A 23,254-nucleotide genomic window follows, 5' to 3' on the forward strand; every position below is an offset into this window, starting at 1 on the left:
ATTCATGATCTGGCTCTCTGTTTGTCTGTTACTGGTGTATAAGAATGCTTGTGATTTTTGCACATTGATTTTGTATCCTGAGACGTTGCTGAAGTTGCTTACCAGCTTAAGGAGATTTTGGGCTGAGACGATGGGGTTTTCTAAATACACAATCATGTCATCTGCAAACAGGGACAATTTGACTTCTTCTTTTCCTAACTGAATACCCTTGATTTCTTTCTCTTGCCTGATTGCCCTAGCCAGAACTTCCAACACTATGTTGAATAGGAGTGGTGAGAGAGGGCATCCCTGTCTTGTGCCAGTTTTCAAAGGGAATTTTTCCAATTTTTGCCCATTCAGTATGATATTGGCTGTGGGTTTGTCATAAATAGCTCTTATTATTTTGAGATACATTCCATCAATACCGAATTTATTGAGCGTTTTTAGCATGAAGGGCTGTTGAATTTTGTCAAAGGCCTTTTCTGCATCTATTGAGACAATCATGTGGTTTTTATCTTTGGTTCTGTTTATATGCTGGATTACGTTTATTGATTTGTGTATGTTGAACCAGCCTTGCATCCCAGGGATGAAGCCCACTTGATCATGGTGGATAAGGTGTTTGATGTGCTGCTGGATCCGGTTTGCCAGTATTTTATTGAGGATTTCTGCATCGATGTTCATCAGGGATATTGGTCTAAAATTCTCTTTTTGTGTTGTGTCTCTGTCAGGCTTTGGTATCAGGATGATGTTGGCCTCAAAAAATGAGTTAGGGAGGATTTCTTCTTTTTCTATTGATTGGAATAGTTTCAAAAGGAACAGTACCAACTCCTCCGTGTACCTCTGGTAGAATTCGGCTGTGAATCTGTCTGGTCCTAGACTTTTTTTGGTTGGTAGGCTATTAATTATTGCCTCAATTTTAGAGCCTGTTATTGGTCTATTCAGGGATTCAACTTCTTCCTGCTTTAGTCTTGGGAGAGTGTAAGTGTCCAGGAAATTATCCATTTCTTCTAGATTTTCTAGTTGATTTGCGTAGAGGTGTTTATAGTATTCTCTGATGGTAGTTTGTATTTCTGTGGGGTCGGTGGTGATATCCCCTTTATCATTTTTTATTGCATCTATTCAATTCTTCTCTCTTTTCTTCTTTATTAGTCTTGCTAGTGGTCTATCAATTTTGTTGATCTGTTCGAAAAACCAGCTCCTAAATTCATTGATTTTTTGGAGGGTTTTTTTGTGTCTCTATCTCTTCAGTTCTGCTCTGATCTTAGTTATTTCTTGCCTTCTGCTAGCTTTTGAATGTGTTTGCTCTTCCTGCTCTAGTTCTTTTAATTGTGATGTTAGGGTGTCAATTTTAGATCTCTCCAGCTTTCTTTTGTGGGCATTTAGTGCTATAAATTTCCCTCTACACACTGCTTTAAATGTGTCCCAGAGATTCTGGTATATTGTATCTTTGTTCTCATTGGTTTGAAAGAACATCTTTATTTCTGCCTTCATTTCGTTATGTACCCAGTAGTCATTCAGGAGCAGGTTGTTCAGTTTCCTTGTAGTTGAGTGGTTTCTTAGTCCTGAGTTCTAGTTTGATTGCACTGTGGTCTGAGAGACAGTTTGTTATAATTTCTGTTCTTTTACATTTGCTGAGGAATGCTTTACTTCCAACTATGTGGTCAATTTTGGAATAAGTGTGATGTGGTGCTGAGAAGAATGTATATTCTGTTGATTTGGGGTGGAGAGTTCTGTGGATATGTCTATTAGGTCCACTTGGTGCAGAGTTGAGTTCAATTCCTGGATATCTTTGTTAACTTTCTGTCTCCTTGATCTGTCTAATGTTGACAGTGGAGTGTTAAAGTCTCCCATTATTATTGTATGGGAGTCCAAGTCTCTTTGTAAATCTCTAAGGATGTGTTTTATGAATCTGGGTGCTCCTGTATTGGGTGCGTATATTTTTAGGATAGTTACCTCTTCCTGATCCCTTTACCATTATGGTATTTACCAAATGAAGGAAAAAATGTTAAGGGCAGCCAGAGAGAAACGTCGGGTTACTCACAAAGGGAAGCCCATCCGACTAGTAGAAGATCTCTCAGCAGAAACTCTACAAGCCAGAAAAGAGTGGGGGCCAATATTCAACATTCTTAAAGAAAAGAATTTTCAACCCAGAATTTCATATCCAGCCAAACTAAGTTTCATAAGTGAAGGAGAAATCAAATTGAATCTGACAATTATGTGTCTTGGAGTTGTTCTTTTCGAGGAGTATCTTTGTGGCACTCTCTGTATTTCCTGAATTTGAATGTTGGCCTGCCTTACTAGGTTGGGGAAGTTCTCCTGGATGATATCCTGCAGAGTGTTTTCCAACTTCGTTCCATTTTCCCTGTCACTTTCAGGTACACCAATCAGACGTAAATTTGGTCTTTTCACATAATCTCATATTTGTTGGAGGCTTTGTTCATTTGTTTTTACTCTTTTTTCTCTGCACTTCTCGTCTCGCTTCATTTCATTCATTTGATCTTCAATCACTCATACTCTTTCTTCCAGTTGATTGAATCAGTTACTGAAGCTTGTGCATTTGTCACGTAGTTCTCGTGTTGTGTTTTCATCTCTATCAGTTCTTTTAAGGACTTCTTTACATTGGTTACCCTAGTTAGCCATTCGTCAAGTCTTTTTTCAAGGATTTTAGTTTCTTTGCGCTAGTTACATAGTTCCTCCTTTAGCTCTGAGAAGTTTGATCAACTGAAGGTTTCTTCTCTCAACTCGTCAAAGTCATTCTCCGACCAGCTTTGTTCCGTTGCTGGCGATGAGCTGCGTTCCTTTGGAGGGGGAGATGTGCTCTGATTTTTTGAATTTCCAGCTTTTCTGCACTGCTTTTTCCCCATCTTTTTGGTTTTATCTGCCTTTGGTCTTTGATGATGGTGAGGTACTGGTGGGGTTTTGGTGTGGGTGTCCTTTCTGTTTGTTAGTTTTTCTTCTAACAGTCAGGACCCTCAGCTGCAGGTCTATTGGAGTTTGCTTGAGGTCCACTCCAGACCCTGTTTGCCTGGGTATCAGCAGCGGAGGCTGCAGAAGAGAGAATATTGCTGAACAGCGAGTGTTGCTGTCTGATTCTTGCTTTGGAAGCTTCGTCTCAGGGGTGTACCCAGCTGTGTGAGGTGTGAGGTGTCGGGCTGCACCTAGTGGGGGACGTCTCCCAGTTAAGCTACTCAGGGATCAGGGACCCACTTGAGCAGGCAGTCTGTCCATTCTGAGATCTCAACCTCCGTGCTGAGGGATCCACTGCTCTCTTCAAAGCTGTCAGACAGGGACATCTACCTCTGCCGACGTTTCTGCTGCTTTTTGTTTAGCTATGCCCCGTCCCCAGAGGTGGAGTCCACAGAGGCAGGCAGGCCTCCTTGAGCTGTGGTGGGCATCATCCAATTCGATCTTCCTTGGGGCTTTGTTTACCTACTTAAGCCTCAGCAATGGCAAGTGCCCCTCCTCCAAATTCGCTGCCACCTTGCAGTTAGATCTCAGACTGGTGTGCTAGCAATGAGGGAGGCTCCGTGGGCGTGGGACCCTCTGGGCCAGGTGTAGGATATAATGTCCTGGTTTGCCATTTGCTAAGACCCTTGGTAAAGTGCAATATTAGGGTGGGAGTTACCTGATTTTCCAGGTGTTGTGTGTCAATTTCCTTTGGCTAGGAAAAGGAATTCCCTTCCCCCTTGCACTTCCCTCATGAGGCGATGCCTCGCCCTGCTTCAGCTCTCGCTGGTTGGGCTGCACCCACGGACCAGCGCCAACTGTCTGACACGCCCCAGTGAGATGAACCCGGTACCTCAGTTGAAAATGCAGACATAACCCATCTTCTGTGTCGCTCATGCTGGGAGCTGGAGGCTGGAGCTGTTCCTATTCGGCCATCTTGGGCGTGCCCCCCCAGCAAATTTCTTATTATTTGAGATACAGTGTTATCTGCAAGCATGTGGCATAGAGGAGGGGCCTCAAAGTACATTTTAAAAGTACTAAAAGAGTGTAAGTAACTTGTTTGTAACATAAAGGGTAAATGTTTGAGGGGATAGATAACCATTACCATAATAATTACGCATTGCATGCCTGTATCAAAATATCTTCTGCACCCCGTAAATGCATACACCTACTAGGTACCCACAAAAATTAAACATTTTAAAAAAGCATTGTCCTGAATAAATATATATTTATTCAATGTTTATTAAAAATAATTTAAATATGTTAATATTAATAAAGTACTCACTAGAGATGCATACTGGAGCATGTCTAATTCTTTAGAGATATGATGTATAATGAAGATACAATATAAGCATGATTGTCTGCAGATACTTTTAAAGAAGAGACAGTGCTGGATCGACTCCTCTGGTTGGGAGCAAACTCCCTCAAAATAATGCTTTTTCATAAATAAGTTTCATTGTAATTTTTGTTTATGACATTATAAATTAGAATTAAATAATAATTATTTTAAACACAGAATAAAATGTAGAACATGATAGAATGACATTTTTAAGTACAAGAGTAAAGCAAAGCTAAGAAAATGATTAGAATATGGGACTTGTGAAACCCACAGGGATGGCTTGTCATCTAACTCCTCTTTCTCTCCCATACAAGGTAAGACCACAAGTAACCATCTGTTATGCACAGGCTCCAGTTCTAGTCCCTGGGTGTTCAGCATCCAGTTTGAACCACAGATGAGGACAGTGAGCATCTGAGAAGAGCTTTACACACAGGGTCCAGTGGTTCATATAGTTTCCTATTTCATGGCCAAGTTGATTGGCATCAAGTATTTCCTGAAAGAACCTCTTACAATAATGTGTCTGTGCTAGGGACTACTACAGAGGAGGAGGACGGATGGGGTTATGAGCTGAAAAACTACCTAACAGGTAGTATGCTGACTACCTGGTGACAGGATCATCCATAATCCCAACCTCAGCATCATGCAATATACCCATATAACAAACCTGTACTTATACCCCTGAGTCTAAAATAAAAGTGGAAATTATTTAAAATAATAACAGTGTATCTGCAGAAAATGTAAAGAAGCTGACAGTACACTTGCACTTGGTTCTCTCAGTTGTTCTCAGAATTTGTTATTCCTCTTGAGTTCTTTGTAAAGAGCCTCAGGAATGTAGAATTTTTTTAACTGGCTGGTTGGGGGCAACCTCCTGCAGTATAGCTCCAGTGAGTACTGGAATGCTCATTTGAAGTGAAGGGAGAAACTGTGTTCCAATAGTACTTGAAATCCTTCGGTGGGGTTGCAAATCCTCTTGTCTTGTTCTAATCTATGCTTGCTCTAAGATCCACAGTCTAAATGGCCCAGGCTTCCTGGGGCTTGAATTGCAAAACATGACTTTATGTCTTTTCTCTTGTAAAGAGCTCATAGATTTCTTTGGATGACTGAAAGAAGCGAGATATGCTTGTATTCACAGTGCTTTAGGAGGCTGAGGTGGGAGGATCGCTGGTACCCAGGCGTTCATGGTTCCAGTAAGCTATGATAGTGCCACTATCCACTGCACTCCAGGCTGGGTAACAGAATGAGATGAGACGCTGTCTCAAAAAAAACAAAAAACAAAAACAAAAAAACCAGATGGACCGTCCTGTTTTAAAATTCTTTGCCGTAAGTCCATATTTGAAAGGCAAGTGATGTTCAGGGAAATACAGTAACCCATTCTTGCTTAGCAGCATTCTTTGCTTTTTAGCAATCAGAGATAAAGCCTGGGGTGCCATGAGCCTTATATAAGTGCAATTGTCCTTAAAAACTCAGAAGTGTTAAATACACATGATCACATTTTCTTGAAACAGTTTATTGACACTAGGTATAAGTCTGGCTATGTCACCAGAAGGATCTTTTGCTTAGTGAAGAGATGACAAGAATAAAGGTAAAAGAGCGATAAATCAAATGCCTCCCCCTTTTTAAAAGGCTTAAATGAGAAGGGGGATGGGGAAACAGGAAGCCAACAAGTTGTTTGACCCTAGAGAAAAAACTTTTAATTTTTCATGTCAGTTCACCTCTTCTCAGGTCATTAAATGATGACAGTTGAAACTATAACATCAGGATTTTAAGAAGTGGAAGTTTAGATGGTGTATTATGTGTTAATGAGAGACAAATAAAGTATGTATCAAGTCTATACTAATCTCTTAAGTGAATTAAAGTCTGAATAATTCACACATAATAGCTTGCAATTGAGATTATTTCTATTTTTGAGAGAAGGAATTAAATCAAAATTAATGTGACTGGCGTGGAGTAAAGTGCTGATTAAGCAAAGAAGGAATTTTTGATGCAAATTTGAATTAGAAAATAAATGTGTGTGTGTGTGTGTGTATATATATGTGTGTGTGTGTGTGTGTGTGTATTTTTCCCCCTCAAGGCAGAGTCTTGCTCTGTCACCCAGGCTGGAATGCAATGGCACAATCTCGGCTCACTGCAACCTCTTCTTCCTGGGTTCCAGTGATTCTCCTGCCTCAGTCTCCCTAGCAGCTGGGATTAGAAGTGCCTGCCACCATGCCCTGCTAATTTTTGTGTTTTTGGTAAAGACGGGGTTTCACCATGTTGGCCAGGGTGGTCTTAAACTCCTGACCTCACGTGATCCGCCTGCCTCAACCTCCCAAAATGCTGGGATTACAGGCATGAGCCACCACACCTGGCCCATTTTTTCATTTTTATTTTTTTCTTCAACTTTTAAGTTTGGGATACATGTGTAGGATATGCAAGTTTGTTACAAAGGTAAACATGCGCCATGGTGACTTGCTGCACAGATCAACCCATCACCTAGGTACTGAGCCCAGCATTCATTAGCTATTCTTTCTCGTGCTCTCCCTCCCCACAGTCTCCCCAGGCCTCAGTGTGTGTTACCCGCCATGTATACATGTGTTGTCATCATTCAGCTCCCGCTTATAAGTGAGATTGATTTTCTATTCCTGCATTAGTTTGCTGAGGATAATGGTTTCCAGCTCCATCCATGTCCCTGCAAGGGGCATGATCTTGTTCTTTTTTATGGCTGCATAGTATTCCATGGTATATATGGACCACGTTTTCTTTATCCAGTTAATCATTAATGGCCATTTGGGTTGATTCCATGCCTTTGCTATTGTGAATAGTGCTACAAGAAGTATACGTGTGCATATTACATGTTTATATTAAAATATATTCTAATACTTATATTTTCTTCTTTCATACTTCGCCCAGTTTCTGAGTTCATAATTGATATAGTTCTGAACTGCCTAAACACAGTACTGTAACTATTTTATGGTTTATATTGGGAGGACATCTTTATTTAAATCCTCTCCTATCATTTGTCTACAGCTTTCCTCAGACATCATTTTGGACTGAAATTTATAATGTTTGTTTTCATCCCCAGAGGTGAATTTTACTTTGTTTAAATGTGAAAGAAATCCCTCAGCTGTTTTGTATTAATGACCTGTTAAAAAAATGAAGGAAAATATTTTTTACTGCTTAATTCTCAGACAGGGATTTTGTGCCCAAATAAATACCTTGGATGAAGAAATTCACACTTGGCAGGAATTAAATCCTTGTGGTGGAATAGTCACTTAGCTACTTATGTAAAATTTATATTCAAATTTCATAAACTTAAACTTTCAAAAATATAAGCTTCTCTGCACTGAAGTTCTTTCACATTGCATTTTACTGATGAGCATGGTTTTCTTGGAAATGTTCCAATGTGTGTCTACCTATGTTTTTCTAGAAGTGGATTTACCAGAATTGAGAAATAGTTTATAAACTGATATAATAACAACAAGGCACAGTCAACCCTCAGGCCAGTTCCCCTCTCAGCTCTCCGGATCTTTAGCTTAGTGTTAGTATACTATGTATTTTGAGCACATCATGTTCCTTTTCTTATTGTTTGATAGACTTAGGAGTTAGTCATGCCTAAATTCCAATCCCTGGTTCACTTTTCTGTGTATGTAGCTTTAAGCCTCCTCAGCTTTCTCTGCCTCAGTTTTCTCGTCTATTAAATAGGAATAAAATTTTGTAGAGTTGTTGGAAGATTAGAGATAATATATACAGAATACCTAACACTGGGCCAAATACCTATAGCAGGCACTGAATAAATAGTACAGACTAGTGTTTCTATTATAATCCACAATTTGATAGTGTCTTTCAATAATGATCACTTTGCCATACTTAAGCATTACCACCTTAATATCCTATTTCAGTCAAATTAAAGAAGCTCTCAAAAAAGTAATATATTAAAGGGAAGATCGTTCAGAGGCATCCATAAATTACCTGCAAATCCATATTAGGCATTAGACAATTACAGGATATTCTTTGGAAATTATGACAAGTAGTTTTTCTTTGGTTTGCTTTTGTTTTGTTTTGCTTTTCCTAAATAATAAGTATTTAAATCAACCTTTTACATTCTGTGCTAATATTCCCTGTTATTCAATGATGTCTGTAAAATTTGTGTAGGTATTTGCAGATTAAAATATCTGGGAAAAGGCTCATTTAAACTTTTGAAACAAGTATTTTTCTGCTTCGTTTTGTTTAGGAAGTGGTATCTCTGTAAGAATCCCTTGGCATTTGAACAGAGCTTTTGTACATTATTTCAGTTGGTGATCCTAACTTTATGCATAGGTATTCCTATATTCATTTGGCAGATAAGGAAACAAAGACCCTAAGAGAACAAGAGGTTTATGCAAGTGGAAGAACAAAATCTATATCCCAGATCTTCAGGCTCCTAATTCAGTTTTGTTTCCATTATTTCTTTCATGGATATAAGGTTAGGTAAAAAATAAAAAATAAAAAAAGAATGAAAAACAAATAGTATTAAAGTCCCAATAGTTAACATCAGGGTTTACCTTTTAAAAGCAAAATCTCACCATTGAATCTCCTCTGTTTTACTACCTTCAGTGGTTCCCCTCTGTGTATTACAAAGTTCAAAATTAGAAGGTATTTCACTCATCTACTGCAATTCCCCACATAAACCCTAAACCCCCCAAAACCAGAACTGTTTGAAAATTTGGGAGCACACCAAATCTTTTGTGCCTCTATGCCTTTGCTTAGTTTCTTCTCCATATATCCTTGACCTCCTTTCAATAACTATTATATTTTTACATCTATTATGTACTTAATTAGTTTATCTAATGTCTACATAATGCTTACTGTGTCCTAGACACTGTCTGAAGTGATTCACAAATACTTACTCAGTTAATTCTCATAATTCCAGGAGATAAGTAATATCATCCCATTTTACCAAAGATAGAACTGAGGTATAGAGCCAAGATTCTAGAATGCAGAGCCTGTTTTTAAACTGGGTACTGTTAAGCACTGCACTGTGGTACATATGCAGCAGGAACTTCAGGAACTTCAAACACTGATGTCTAGATGGGATGCTACCAAAGACCTCCCAGTTGTAGAATTCAATTACCTTGTAAATTTACCATCAACTGGAACTTAGCTCTCATGTTGTTAGAGTCAGAAACCTGATATTTTTCAGCAATAGCACCAAGAACACATCCTTTTCTTGGGGGTGTACTCACAATGACTCAGCCCATGAGATGAATATTTCAAACTAGAATGCCAGTTGATTAATTTACAGCAAGGAATAGAACTGTCCATCACATGGACCAGAGTACCCACATCAGCATGGCCAGCACTCTCTGTTCTCAGCAGTCACAAAAATCCAGATCACTCTTGGTAAGTAGCTTGGTCAACCTGATACCATAATGAGGGGCGGTACTTGGATGAGCTGAATGTTCATTGGTATCAGCAAGGTTAGCATGAGTCATCTATGTGGAGTTTGCAGCAGCCTTGTCAATGGGACATGCAAGACTTGAAATTCATTGGCCTTTTGTCTCGGACATTGCTGGACTGGACACTGACAAACATGTGTCTTCGTCATGCTCCTTATTTCTATGGTTCCAATGCCTGGCCAGCCATTCCTTTTCTATTTTTAATGCATAGTAATAGTCAGTCTGATTACAGTCAAGTCTTTAGGAATAGGAACCTTTCTATATTTTTAAGATAGTCTGTGTATCATTGTATTGTCAGATGACATTTTCCTTCTGGTAACATTCTCAATACCTAATGCAATTACTATATGCATTTCTTACATAAAATTATATGATTAATTTTCTTAATAACAAAGACTAAGTCATATTCATTCTTCTTTGTATTCTTCATAGTAATTTCATTGCCAAACACATAACAGAAGCTCTGTGGACGTTTATTGAACAAAAAAGTAAATTAGGAGGCATTAAAACATTGTGATCATGAGTGTGTGAGTTCTGAAGCCAGATGGCTTGATTTCAAATGTCAGCTCTACAACTTAATAGTTGTGTCATTTTGGCAAGTTACTTAACCTTCCTAAGCTTCAGTTTTGTCATCTGTAAAGTGGATATGATGATGGTATTCTATCTCTCATGGTTTTTGAGAATATTAAATAAATTTATACATATTACAAACTTATAAATGTACCTGGAATTCTAAAAGTACTAGGTATTAGTATAATCATTCTCACAGGATTTTGTAGTATATTTTTACTTTTTAAAAAAGTGTGACATATTTTGAAAAGAGTGCAGTACTGTTTTTCATGACTTAAGTGTCAGCATTGAATGTTTTATCAAAAGTTGATTGTTTTTATTCATAAGAATTCAGTAAAATGGAAACTCCCATGTATTGCTGGTGGGAGTATGTAATGGTACAACCTTTATGGAATACATTTTGGCAATATTTATGAAGAACCTTACAAAAGTTCATTCCCTTTAGTCTAGTAATTCTCTTCTAGAAATTTATCTATTCAAAAAACACAGTCAGAAACTTTGATAAAACATAAGCACAAAGTTGGTTTATCATACTATCATTTATCAAACCCCAAAGTGGAAATTACTTAAATGACAAATAATGAAAGAATAATTATGCAAAAAATTACATCATTTGTTAGAATATTATGTAGCTCTCAAAATGGTGTTTTTAAAGTTATTTAATACTGTGAGAAAATGCCTCCCAATATATTTTAAATGGAAACAAAAACAGGCTACAAAATTGCATAAGGGATGTGATTTTTTTATTTATACTGGAAAGGGCTAAATAAATCAAAATAATAGTGATTGTCTTTAGATGAGGCAACTAGCAGGGGACTTCTTTTTTTTCTTTTTGGTAATCTGTCTTTTCCAAAACCTCCATAATGAGTATATATTTTAGAAATAAAAATAATTTTTTTAAGAATTATGACTTTCCACATTCTTGGAATTATGATTTTAAGACATGTTGAATATTAATTCCATTAATTCCAATTTATTTTCAAGATCTAAGTTTTTCAGTGAAATATATCTTCAGTTTTATATCAGAAATAAGAAGAAAGGATTCATTGAATATCAGTTTTTTCAGAAAACTTTGCACTAACAGTTATTTGATTAAATATACACTACACACTTATTTTGAAGATTTTTGAAGCAAGGCAAATACTTAGTTTCAACCCTTATAGAGAAATCAATTTACATCTATAACTTCTTTAGATCTGCTCATTTGATTTTTGATAGTAAGCTCTCTAAGAACATGCTTAGAAGAAAAGAGAGGCCCTTTTACTAGTATTTAGAGGAAAATTTTTATGAGAAAATATTTCTGATTTTGAGCCTTTCATAAGTAGTAATATTTTTTTTTTCTTTTTGCAACCTAGGAGCTGTGAAGGAAGAAATATCCGATACAGAACATGCAGTAATGTGGTAAGTATAATGTTCTGAGATTGTGATCATGTATTTTTGTTAGCACTGAATGGTGCTAAGCAGTTTTATATCCTGAGCAGGAAATCAACCAATTAGAATTTCACTGAGAGTTTTTATCTCATACTGTACTGATTATGCAGGACTAAAATTATATTTTTAATGTTCCTCAATATAAACTTCTAATCATTTGAGCAGCTTGAAACTAACTAGACTGTTTCAAAACAAGGACTCTGCATTTCCTCCCTACTTTCTGCCTTTTTTCATGTAGAGCTCATGAGGATGAGTAAGAGGGGTGATAAGAGGGAAACAAGTTGGGGTATCATGAAATAAATATTAGTAAATCAAACTCAGATTTGAAAAACTCATTCATTTGTTCAACAAATGTTATTCAGTGCCAACTATGTGTGAGGCACTACACTAGTACAAGAATAAATAACATATGGTCCCTGTTTTAAACATCTGTAGTACAGTAAGAGGTATAGAGAAAGAAGACAGATGTGCATTGCACATAACCACACTCTAGGACAAAATATGACAAAGCCATAGGGAATGAATAAAGTTCTTTGTGGGTTAAAACAGAGAAATCCAAAGGGTCTTAAAAGAAAAGGTGATTTGAGATAGGGCTTGGAGGACTATGACTAGCCCATATTGGGTTTGAAGGGATGACAGTCAGTCCAATGGAGAGGACATAAGGGGCAACTTTGGAGGCAGGAATGTCTGAACACTCATTTCAGTAGAGTTGAATATAGCAGTATAAAAGAGAATTGAAATATGTTTTTGAGGTTATACCATAAAAAGATTCGAATGTTAGTCTTCAAAGTTTATATTAGCTCAGTGAATAATGGGAGTCACTAGAGCAAGAGTATGGTGTTGCAGAGTTTCCCTTTTAGAAAAGTTAATTTTTTGGTGATACAAGGGTTGCACTGGAACAGGAAATGGATGAGGAGCAAGAAGTAATGAAGGCTTAAACCTTCATTAGTAGTCACAGCTACTCAGGAGGCTGAGGCAGGGGATCCCTAGAGCCCAGGAGTTCAAGACCATCCTGGGGAACATAGCAAAACTCTGTCTCTTAAAAACAAAAAGAAGAAGAAGAAGGAGCACTTAAACCCAGAGGAAATACTAAATAGATACAAGAGAGATCAAAATTAAGTTCACTCTGCAAGACTTGAAAAGAATTTGATATTAGAATGATAAGTTGAAGTGGGAATAAAGGAAACAAAGAGGCATATGCATATTTAGGGCTTTTGTACTTGCTGATTCCTTTGCTGAAGAAGCTCTTTCCTCAATATGATTGGCATTGTTATTATTCCACATTTCCCTTCTGCATTGCCCAGCAGAGATTCTCTGTGAGGGCTCCACCCCTGCAGCAGACTTTTGCCTGGACATCTAGGCATTTTCATACATCCTCTGAAATCTAGGCAGAAGTTCCCAAACCTCAGTTCTTCTGCACACCTGCAGGACCGCCACCACATGGAAGCTGCCAAGGCTTGGGGCTTGTACCCCCTCAAACAATGGCCTGAGCTGTACCTTGGCCACTTTTAGCTACACCTGGAGTGGCTGGGACACAGAGCACCAAGTCCATCCAGAGGATGCATAGAGCAGGGGTCCCTGGACCTGGCCCAGGAAATCATTTTTCCCTTCTATGCCTCTGGGCCTGAGATGGGAGGGGCTTCCAGGAAGGTCTCTGACATGCTCTGGAGACATTTTCCCCATTGTCTTGGTGATTAACATTCACCTCCTCATTACTTATGCAAATTTTTGCAGCAGGCTTGAATTTCTCCCAGAAAAAAAATTTTTTTCTATTGCATCATCAGACTGCAAATTTTCCAAAGTTTTATGCTCTGCTTCCTCTTGAATGCTTTGTCACTTAGAAATTTCTTCTGACAGATACCCTAAATCATTTCTCTCAAGTTCAAAGTTACACAGATCTCTAGGGAAGAGGCAAAATGTCACCAGCCTCTTTGCTAAAGTATAAATAAGAGTCACCTTTGCTCTAGTTCCCAACAAGTTCCTCTTCTCCATCTGAGACCACCTTAGCCTAGACTTTGTTGTCCATATCACTATCAGCATTTTGGTCAAAGCCATTCAACAAGACTGTAGGAAGTTCCGAACTTTCCCACATCTTCCTGTCTTCTGAGCCCTCCAAGTATCCATGAAGTTCCAAACTTTCCCACATTTTCCTGTCTTCTTCTTAGCCCTCCAAACTGTACCAGCCTCTGCCAGTTACCCAGTTCTAAAGTCACTTCCACATTTTTGAGTATCCTTATAGCAGCACCCCACTCCTGATACCAGTTTACTGTATTAGTCCGTTCTTATGCTGCTTTAAGGACATACCCAAGACGGAGTAATTTGGAAAAAAGAGATTTAATTGACTCACAGTTCTTCAAGGGTGGGGAGGCCTTAGGAAACTTACAATCATGGCAGAAGGGGAAGCAAGCACATCTTTCTTCACAAGTGTCAGGAGAAAGAAGAATGAACACTGAGTGAAGGGAGAAGCCCGTTATAAAATCATCAAATCTTGTCAGAACTTACTATCATGTGAATAGCATGGGGGAAATCGCCCCCATGACTCAATTATCTCCACCTGGTTCTTCCCTTGACACATGGGGATTATGGGAAGTACAATTTAAGATGAGATTTGGATGGGGACACAGCCAAACCATATCAGACTCTGACCTCACATTACTTAAAATCCATAGCACTCCATGAGCCAAAATCTTTATAGCTTGTAGAATCAAATTGACACTGAATTTTTTTATGAGAATCTAGCTTCTTCAAATAATTTGAAGCTTTATTTTCTTGCTTTTAGTGATGACAGAAGCAGCGTTGCCAAAAAACACAAAAATAATTTTTTAAGAGAGAATCTTTTCATGATCACATCCGAGTTTTTCAAATTAGGAAGTTTAGAACAATTCAGTTAAATATTCTTTGTTAGATGCTTGATTTGGAAAAACTTGAGAGTCTCTTAGCTAAATCACCAGGGTCATCTTTAATCCCTGGACAACTTCTTGGGGCACTTCTGAACTACTTCATATCCAAAGATTCAGCCTCTTTACCTATTTTTTGTGGAATTGCTACATATAACTTTTTGGGGAGTTCGTATTCCCCAGGATAATCTGAGGAGTAGAAAACATCTCCCCAGTTTCCCTTTTTTTTTTTTTTCCTGAAAAGTCAGCTTACAGACTTTTAAAGCTTTATTGCCAACCACTCTATAAGTGGTTTGTCAATACAAGAAAGTTAAAGTTCCCATGATGTTTGCATAGTTCTCATAGTCATGGTACTTTCTTACATTCTGTGTAGCTGGTTCAAGGAGACTATTTTCATTCCTAAGGACAGAGTTTATCTAATCTTTCCCATTTTACAGTTGCCTGCTCTATTCTAAGGAAGCAGCAAGGTGCTCCCTCTCTGGAAGGAGAGACAAAGACGCTATTGGTAGACAATAGATGTGAGCTAGCAAACCAATCAAACAGGTTATTTAGGTCTCAGAGGTTTCACCACAAGACTAACTGAAGGAGTCTCTCAAAAAGGTTTCCTTAGGTCTTCATATTAAACCTCAAATTTGAACCCCTTGAACTTAATTAGGGATTTTAAAGTGACTTACAATGTGTTTAGAGTACTTATAAACTGTTTCTTTTGCGCTATCCTTAAGGTTCATATGAGTTGGTGTTTAGGAGACAGTGACCATAATTAGCAACATAATAGGCCACGCTGCTTGTGGTAGCTGGTGGTGCTCTTAATTTCTTTATTAAATTATTTGTTGCTCACTACAACATTTTACTGTTTTTAAGACAACAATATGTATTAAGCTCAAGAATTGTTCTTGGTCCTGGGGTTCATTGTTAAATAAAACCAAGACCCAATTCTTCTGAAGCTTTCATTCTAATGAAGGAAAAGAGGTTACAAACAAGCATGCAAACAAATTATTTAAAAGGAAGTATATGAGATAGCAGTTGGTGCAATGCAGAGAATTAAGCTATTGGTAGCTAGTCCAGAGAGGAAGGTCAGAAAATCCACTTGAGGAGTAACACTTGAATAACAAGAAGGAAACAGCTATATGAATACTTGACGAGCAGAAATCCAGAAAGAACAGCTAGTGCAAAGGCTGTGAAGTATGACAGAACTTGGTGTGTTAAGGAAAGCACAAAGCCAATATACCTAAAGTCTAGTGTGCAAGAGAAAGAGTACTGGAAGGTAAGAAAAAATCAAAACCAGAGTTAGGTGAGAGCTAGATCATGCAGGACACTGTAAAGTACTTACGTTATATTTTAAGTTCAAAAATTAGCTACTGGATGGCCAGGCACCATGGCTCACACCTGTAATCCCAATGTTTTGGGGTTGGGGGACAAGACAGAAGGGTCACTTGAAGTCAGGAGTTTGAGACTAGCCTGAGAAAAATAGCAAGACCTTGTTTCTACAAAACAAAAACAAAATATTAGCCTGGTGGTGTGTACCTGTTGTCCCAGCTACTGGGGAGGCTGAGACGGGAGGATTGCTTGAGCCCAGGAGTTTGAAGTTGCAGTGAGCCTTGTTTACATCACTGCACTTAAGCCTGGAAGGTAGAGCAAGATCCTATCTCTATTAAAAAAAAAAAAAAAAAAAAAACAAGAAAAAGAAAAAGAAGCTCCTGGATAGGTTTAAGCAGGGGAGAGTAGAACTGGAGTTACAATGAAAAAGATAGGTTTGGCTGCAGGCTCAGCCTGGAGAATGGATGCAAAGCAGGGGGAAGGAGCAGAAATTCTAGGAGGGTGATCACTGCAGTAGTTCAGGTGGGTGCTAATGGTTGCGTGGACTAGAATGGCTCTGGTGGGAGCATTTAGGTATGTTCTAGAGATAGAAGGGCTTTTCCTAAGTTATGGTGCCTCATCCTCAATTTGACATGATTCACTCTTGTGATCTCCAGCATTGTTGTGTGGAGCAGGAGGCAAAGGCCGCAGCATTATAGCCAGAGAAAACAGAATGATCATGGCAAATTTATAATTTCTTTGAGCCTCAGTTTCTACACTCAAACAGTGATAGATTTGAATTGTATGACCTCAAAGGTCCCATCTACCTCTGAAATTCTATAATTCTTAGGGAGTATCATATCTGGACTATACTGGATTTGGATCTGAATGCAGATTAATGAAGATGTCTATGTTAGTTTAGTAATTGACATGACTATAGTGAAAAGATTCATAGCCAGGGATAAAGTAGAGTCAGAGCAAAGAGAGTCAATGTGGAGAGTGGAAGCAAAGTTCTCATCCTTGCTGTACAATTGACTATTCCTCTTGACTAGTAATTCTCACTGAGGTTGTGAAAATTCATGGGATTCACAGAGTTGTTCATGTGGTTCTTAATGGTGGTCATAAGGTAAATTCCCATTTGGTCTATATGTCCATTTTTCTCATAAGGCCTTTGTATATCACAAAGTCAGGAAACATTTGCTGCTTTATGTCAAGGATCAAATGGAACATATGGAAGAAACAATAACTCTGCTACAGGTCTTCCTTGGTCAGAATTTGAAAGAAACTGTTGAAACAACATTCAGACCAGAAAAATACCCCTGAAATCTAGATAGATGCTCTAGAAAATAATAACAACTGCAGGAGTTGATCAGTGAGCCTGCACGCTGGACTTTTTCCAGCCAAGAGGCACTCTAAGATGGGAAGTAGGCTACTAAACTTTGCCATAATCTAGTCCTTATTATTCTAGCAGTTGAAAATAAGGCATGATGCTACTTGCCAGGGCCATTTATTTGTTTGCATATTCACTTATACATTCTCTTGATCAATCAGTTTTAAAACAGCACTTATTGAATACCCAACTCCTGTTCTGCACTAGGGATATTAGGAGTTGCCACCATCAATAAAGAGATAGGCAGGCTGCCCTTGGGGAATGTCAGAGGCTACTAGAAAAGACAAATACACAAACACAAAACTAAATAAAGTATGATGCATGCTGTCAGTATGGAGGTAAGAACAAAGTACTAAGTCATGGAAGGACCATGTCTCTTTCACCCCTGTATACTCAGGGTCTGGCATTCAGTGTCTGACACCATGCCTCTTGCACTGTGAACTGGGAAACGCAGAAAACTCACAGAACTTCCTTAGGATATTTTAAATATTTATGGGAAACATATCAAGACTTAACATAGGTTGAACACTCTTCGAACTATTTGATCATGCTGTATTCCTTTCTATGACATCTTATCTTTGTAAAGTTGGGTTTGCTTTGATAAAAAGCAAGTACTGTGAGAAAAACAACATGGAATAGGAAACAAGAATGAGGATTGTCCAATCTGATTCCAGGCTTTGGTAAGTAGTACAGGCACACACATCCCATTAGTAAATAAACGTTATTTATGAATGAAGTAAAATAGTACCTTTCTCTCAAGTTATATGCATTGTTTTTTCAAATGGCTATTAAGTCATTAGGACACAAATATATATTAAGTTGCTTGGACCTAACTGCTTAATAAATGGAATTGTTTGGTATTCCTGTTGGCCTAGGAATACCATAAAAAAATTGCCCAGACATTAATGGTGCTGTAAATAGAAATTAAGATCCAACTCACTGTAGACATTCAACACGTAGAATGAATGAAAAAATGCATGACATTTGAAATAAGGTGACAGTTGAGCTGAGCTTTAAAAGATGGGAGGGATTTTTTTCAGGCTGCAATGAGAGAGAGAGAGAGAGACAGAGTCAGTTTTCTGAAAAATGGAAGTAGAGTCAACAATATCCACTGGGATTTACTAGGTCTCAGGTACTTTTTCTAGGCACTGGGGTATAATATTAACAGAGAAAGATAATGCCCCTGTTCTTATGAAGCTTATATTATAATGCGAGAAGGCAGATGATAAATACAGTTTCAAAAGATGACAGTTTCATATAGTGAAGATTATGCTACACTTGATCTTAGCCAAAAGTCCGAGAAGCAATAGTGAATGATTATGAAAGAAATAAAGCAGAGTAATGGGATAGAGAGTGACACAGGGGTGGAGGGTTGCTCTACATGAGGTGGTCAGGAAATTCTCCCTGAGGTGACATTTAAACATCCTTAGTATGTGTGGAAGGTAAGGCATGAAGGAGCCCAGCTTATTTGGGGGCCTGTGGGTCATTTTATCAGGTGCAGTACAAAGTATATTGTGGGGAAAGAAGTGGGATATTTATCTGTGCTGATGAGTCTGAACTTAGCCCCAGATGTTATTTCATAAGGGACATTCTTAGCCCCTCACTCAGGGTGATGAGCTTTGGAAGAGCAGAAGGCTGAAAGAAAACTTGAGGGCTCTATCTACCCTTTCTGTGCATTTCTGTTCTCCCAGGCCCGGTCTGCCAATCTCAGGTGAAATATATCCAAGGCAGGAGAGGGATTTCTTAACCTCAAGTAGGAAGACTCTTAAGTGAGAAAGAAATTCTAATTGCTAGAATGTTGGATTCTTCCTAATAAATGTGCCAAATCCCCCACCTACTAGAGAGGGCCTCCAAGGACCTGGCTGCTGCTTCACTCTGCCGCAGACAGTTCTTTCCAGTAGTAGACCAAAGAAATGCACTTCTCCCCAGACCCGTCCATGCTTCAATCTTCCCTGACCTATCCAGCTGAGAAACAGAAATTTCCCTCATACTATGTAACCTCCCCTGAGATAAACATTGCTCTCATGTTAAAGTCAGATAGGATGTGTCTTTTCCAAGTCACTTGATGAAGGCTTGATTTGTACGCTGATATAACAAAATTGGGAGCAGGTTCTCCTATCTTTCAGAGTCTACATGCATTCTGCATTTGGACAATCTCTAAAAGGCTATTACGATGTATGAGTGGCCAGGCGCAGTGGCTCATGCCTGTAATCCTGGCACTTTGGGAGGCCGAGGCTGGCGGATCACCTGAGGTCAGGAGTTCAAGACCAGCCTGGTCAAGATGGTGAAACATTGTCTCTACTAAAAATATAAAAAGTATCTAGGCGTTGTGGTGGGCACCTGCAATCCCAGCTATTCGTGAGGCTGAAGCAGGAGAATCACTTGAAACCAGGAGGTGGAGGTCACAGTAAGCTGAGATCTTGTCATTGTACCCCAGACTGGGCAACAAGAGCAAAACTCCATCTCAAAAAAAAAAAAAAAAGATGTTTGGGTAGGAGGACAGTGGAGAGTAATTTAAAGGATATATTTTTCACTTTTCAATCCCATGGATAATGAAGACTTAAAGCAGTGTTATATAGCAGAAAGAACATGGACTCTCCTGAGTCCTGAGCTGCCACTTGCTAGTTATGTGCTTTCAAACAAATTTGTTAACCTCTCTCAATCTCAGTTTTCTTAAATATAAAAATATCCTTCTAATATATGTACAGAGAATGTTAACACAATGTTAATGGTAATTTTAAAATTGGAAACAAATGGAGGATGGCTGGTTCAATAAGGTATGATATGTTCATAGCATGGAATGCTATACAGTCATTAAAAAGATTAAGGTGGATCTATTTGTACAAAGCTGTGAGTTCTCCCAAATTATCTTGTTAAGAGCTTAAAAAAGCAAATTGTGGAGTAATAACCTATAATATGATCTCAGTTTTTAAAAATCCCCAGACTGAAATGTGTCTGGTTGTGTGGCACCATCCCAAGGCATTGAAGGACACACATCCAACTGATCACCTAATACAGATCAGGGAGGGACTGAATGAGCTAGGGGGACTTTCATTTTTTATTCTATATGCTTTCATAGTGTTTTAATTTTTTATAATCAACACATATTCCTGTATTTGTAGTATAATTTTAAAGAAAATACAAAACAAAAGAAGATGAGGTTGAGCAAAAATATTTTATATATAATCGAATTTTTATTTGTTTTTGAAACAAAGAAAAAAATACCACCTCCCAGAGTTCTGCTGAGGATTACATGAGAAAATGTCTAAAATGCACTCAGCCTAGTACCTGACTCAGTTGTGCTGGCTCTACTCTTCCTTATTACCTGTTGTGGTTTGAATGATGTCCTCACCGCATTATGTGTTGGAATCCTAAACCCCCATACCTCAAAATGTGACTGTATTTGGAGTTGTGGTCTTTAAATGTGTAAATAAGGTCATTAAGGTAGACCCTAAATCAATATGACTGGTGGTCTTTAAAGAAGTTATTAGGATGCAGACACACAGAGAGAAGACATGTGAAGACACAGAAGAAGGCTGCCTTCCACAAGCCAAGGAGAGAGCCCTCAGTGGAAACCAACCTTGCAGACCCCTGATGTTTACCTTTTAGACTCCAGAATTGTCTAAAAATAAATTTCAGTTGTTTAGCTCACCCAGTCTGTGGTATTTTCTTATGGCAACCCTAGTCAACTAGTATACTACCTTTCTTCAACTTCCTCCTCTCTTCTGACAAAGTACTCTTTCTGAAAGACTACATTATTTTTTTAAAAGTGAAAATTAGATCACTTTGAAATTCCAAAGATCAGCCTTATTCTATGGCATCATAGGTAATTTCTCCTGATTGTTTTGCCAAATGACAAGTTCCAGGTATTCTGGAAGGAGAATGTTAAACCTCATTTCTGGCAGAACTGCAGGCTTATAATGGCCCTTCTTTTGGACGAACTCTAGAAAAACAGACTTTCTATACAATGCCCAGTTATTAGACTGGACAGTCAGGTCTCTGGCAACTATCATGGCTTGGCTGTTCTTTGGCCAAATACTTGATTGGAATTGCTGTATATTCTCAGAATTATATCCCAGGGGACAAATCAGTATCCACCAAAAGAAGTCTAACTTACTGTAAAGCCAGGATGAATGCAGGATGGTGACTAAACTCATTACAGGACGTTGTGGTTTGTGTGTTTCTCCTTTTTGGAGTTGAGAAGAACTGCTGTTGCTAGAACAAAAGGATGTTCTTTAGGCAACACATCTGCAAAAAATCCTAATTTCTCTGATTTGACCCACAGCTTTTTTTTTTAATGCTAAAATTAAATAACAAAGGGAAACAATGTTTCTGAAAAGAGAAATGATAAGTGACTTTGATCGTTTCTCTGAGGGCAGAGTCCCTATCCAACCTGCGATAACATCAAGGCTAAATAAGCTTTCAGTATCTTGCAAATAAATTAATCTCTAAATGCAATTGCATAGCATGCCATGTGAACAACTGGAGGTTGACTTTGGTTCAAAACACATCATTTCTTTTTCCCTAGTTAAACACTGAGCATTTAGAGTAATGGTTGAAAATATTTGCAGCGATTATTCTGGGAAAAAAAAAAACCCTCATATTTTATGACTAACTGTTTTATCATTTGTGGCATAAAGAAATAAACATTTTTTTAATGATTCACAGATTCCTTCATTTGGTGGATCTGGTGGCTATAGATCTCCCTGCAGTGCTTGCTGCCGGGCAGCTGGCCAAGTTCACTGGGTGCCCCCCAGCCCCAGTAGGTTAGGCCTTCTGCTTTTCCTCTCCCCTCGGCCTTCTTCTGACTGTGGCACACATTTCTTTTTTAATGCTTTTTCTGACATGTCTTTATTTTACTCCTCCTTATTCTCTCTCCTTTCCCTTCTCCTTAATGTGTTCTCAATTTCTTATCCTCTGCTTCAACTCTGACTCTGGGGAGGGTTCTGGTATGAACACTAGTCAGAGGAAAGAACGCAGGCTTAGGGGTTCTGTTACTTACTAACTTTGTGGTTTGGGGCAAGCTCTTCAGCTTCTCATAGACTCAGTTTCCTCAGTCTTAAAGTGGAAATAATAATAATGCTTAGTTACAGTATTCCTTTATAGGAATCAGTGCAATCATGGAAATACATGGGAAATACTCAATAAATTTTAGTTCTTTTTTCCACGTTACCTCGGTAAAAGCTAAGTGAGTGACACTCTTACAAGAGACAGGGCCCAGTGAAACCACAGCCCACAGTATCACATCAGCATTAAACATTTCCTTCCAAAAAAGTTAAATTCCTTGGCTAAGGACAATTTCACTCTTGTTCATAACTCAAGGTGATTTTAAAAAACTCCAAATTGTTAGGGAACATATAAAAAGGAATATATTAGTAAAACTGATTTTTGCTTGATGCCATCTTTCTGGTATACTTAAAGGGCCATAGGAGACATTGTCCCCTAAATTGATCATAGTTTTTTTTTTTTCAGCCAGCATCATCCCTTGGAGACTGCCAGAGTAGGGGTTAGCAATAGTTGTAAATGACTTTGAGTGATATGAGCTGGCATTCCTGGCCTGAAGAGTCAAGAGTCACATCTTCCAGCTCATTTGTGTGATGCTGACTGACAAGCAATCAGCTATATTATTGTCTTGTGGATTGATGGCTAATGCCAAGCATCTACTTTCCTTGACTCTTAGTATGAATAGGAATGCCTGCTTGGCCAACCCAGAATTTCCTTCAATATTGCCATGATCAGTTGTTATATTGAGACCCTCTCAGCTAGCGCTAACTCCTATTATTAATGATACAGTAATGACTAAATGTATGTTTAAAGAAAAAAAAATCATTCAACAGCTCAACTTTCAACTGATGAAGAGAATTAAGAATGAGACCATCATTTTCCACAGGGCTGAAAATTATTAGATTGAGAAAAGCTGATATGAATCCCCTCTCCCGGCTAGCTCCATGAGCTTAGGCAGGCAGCTTTCGTCTCTGTCTGCCACAATCCC

General features: G+C 38.4%; 1 protein-coding gene across 2 annotated transcripts in view; it reads left to right on the forward strand.

Annotated features, from left to right (window-relative positions):
- Nucleotides 1-23,254, forward strand: part of ADAMTSL1 (ADAMTS like 1) — a 979,130-nt gene that overhangs the window by 604,493 nt on the left and 351,383 nt on the right. For both annotated transcript variants that reach the window (XM_033237422.1, XM_033237423.1), the window contains one exon: nt 11,604-11,649. In XM_033237422.1, coding sequence (XP_033093313.1) covers nt 11,604-11,649 — 46 coding nt within the window. The remainder of the gene's footprint in view (nt 1-11,603; nt 11,650-23,254) is intronic.

Source organism: Trachypithecus francoisi, unplaced genomic scaffold (genome assembly GCF_009764315.1).
Source record: "Trachypithecus francoisi isolate TF-2019V2 unplaced genomic scaffold, Tfra_2.0 Lachesis_group16, whole genome shotgun sequence".
In the NCBI taxonomy this organism is placed as follows: Eukaryota; Metazoa; Chordata; class Mammalia; order Primates; family Cercopithecidae; genus Trachypithecus; species Trachypithecus francoisi.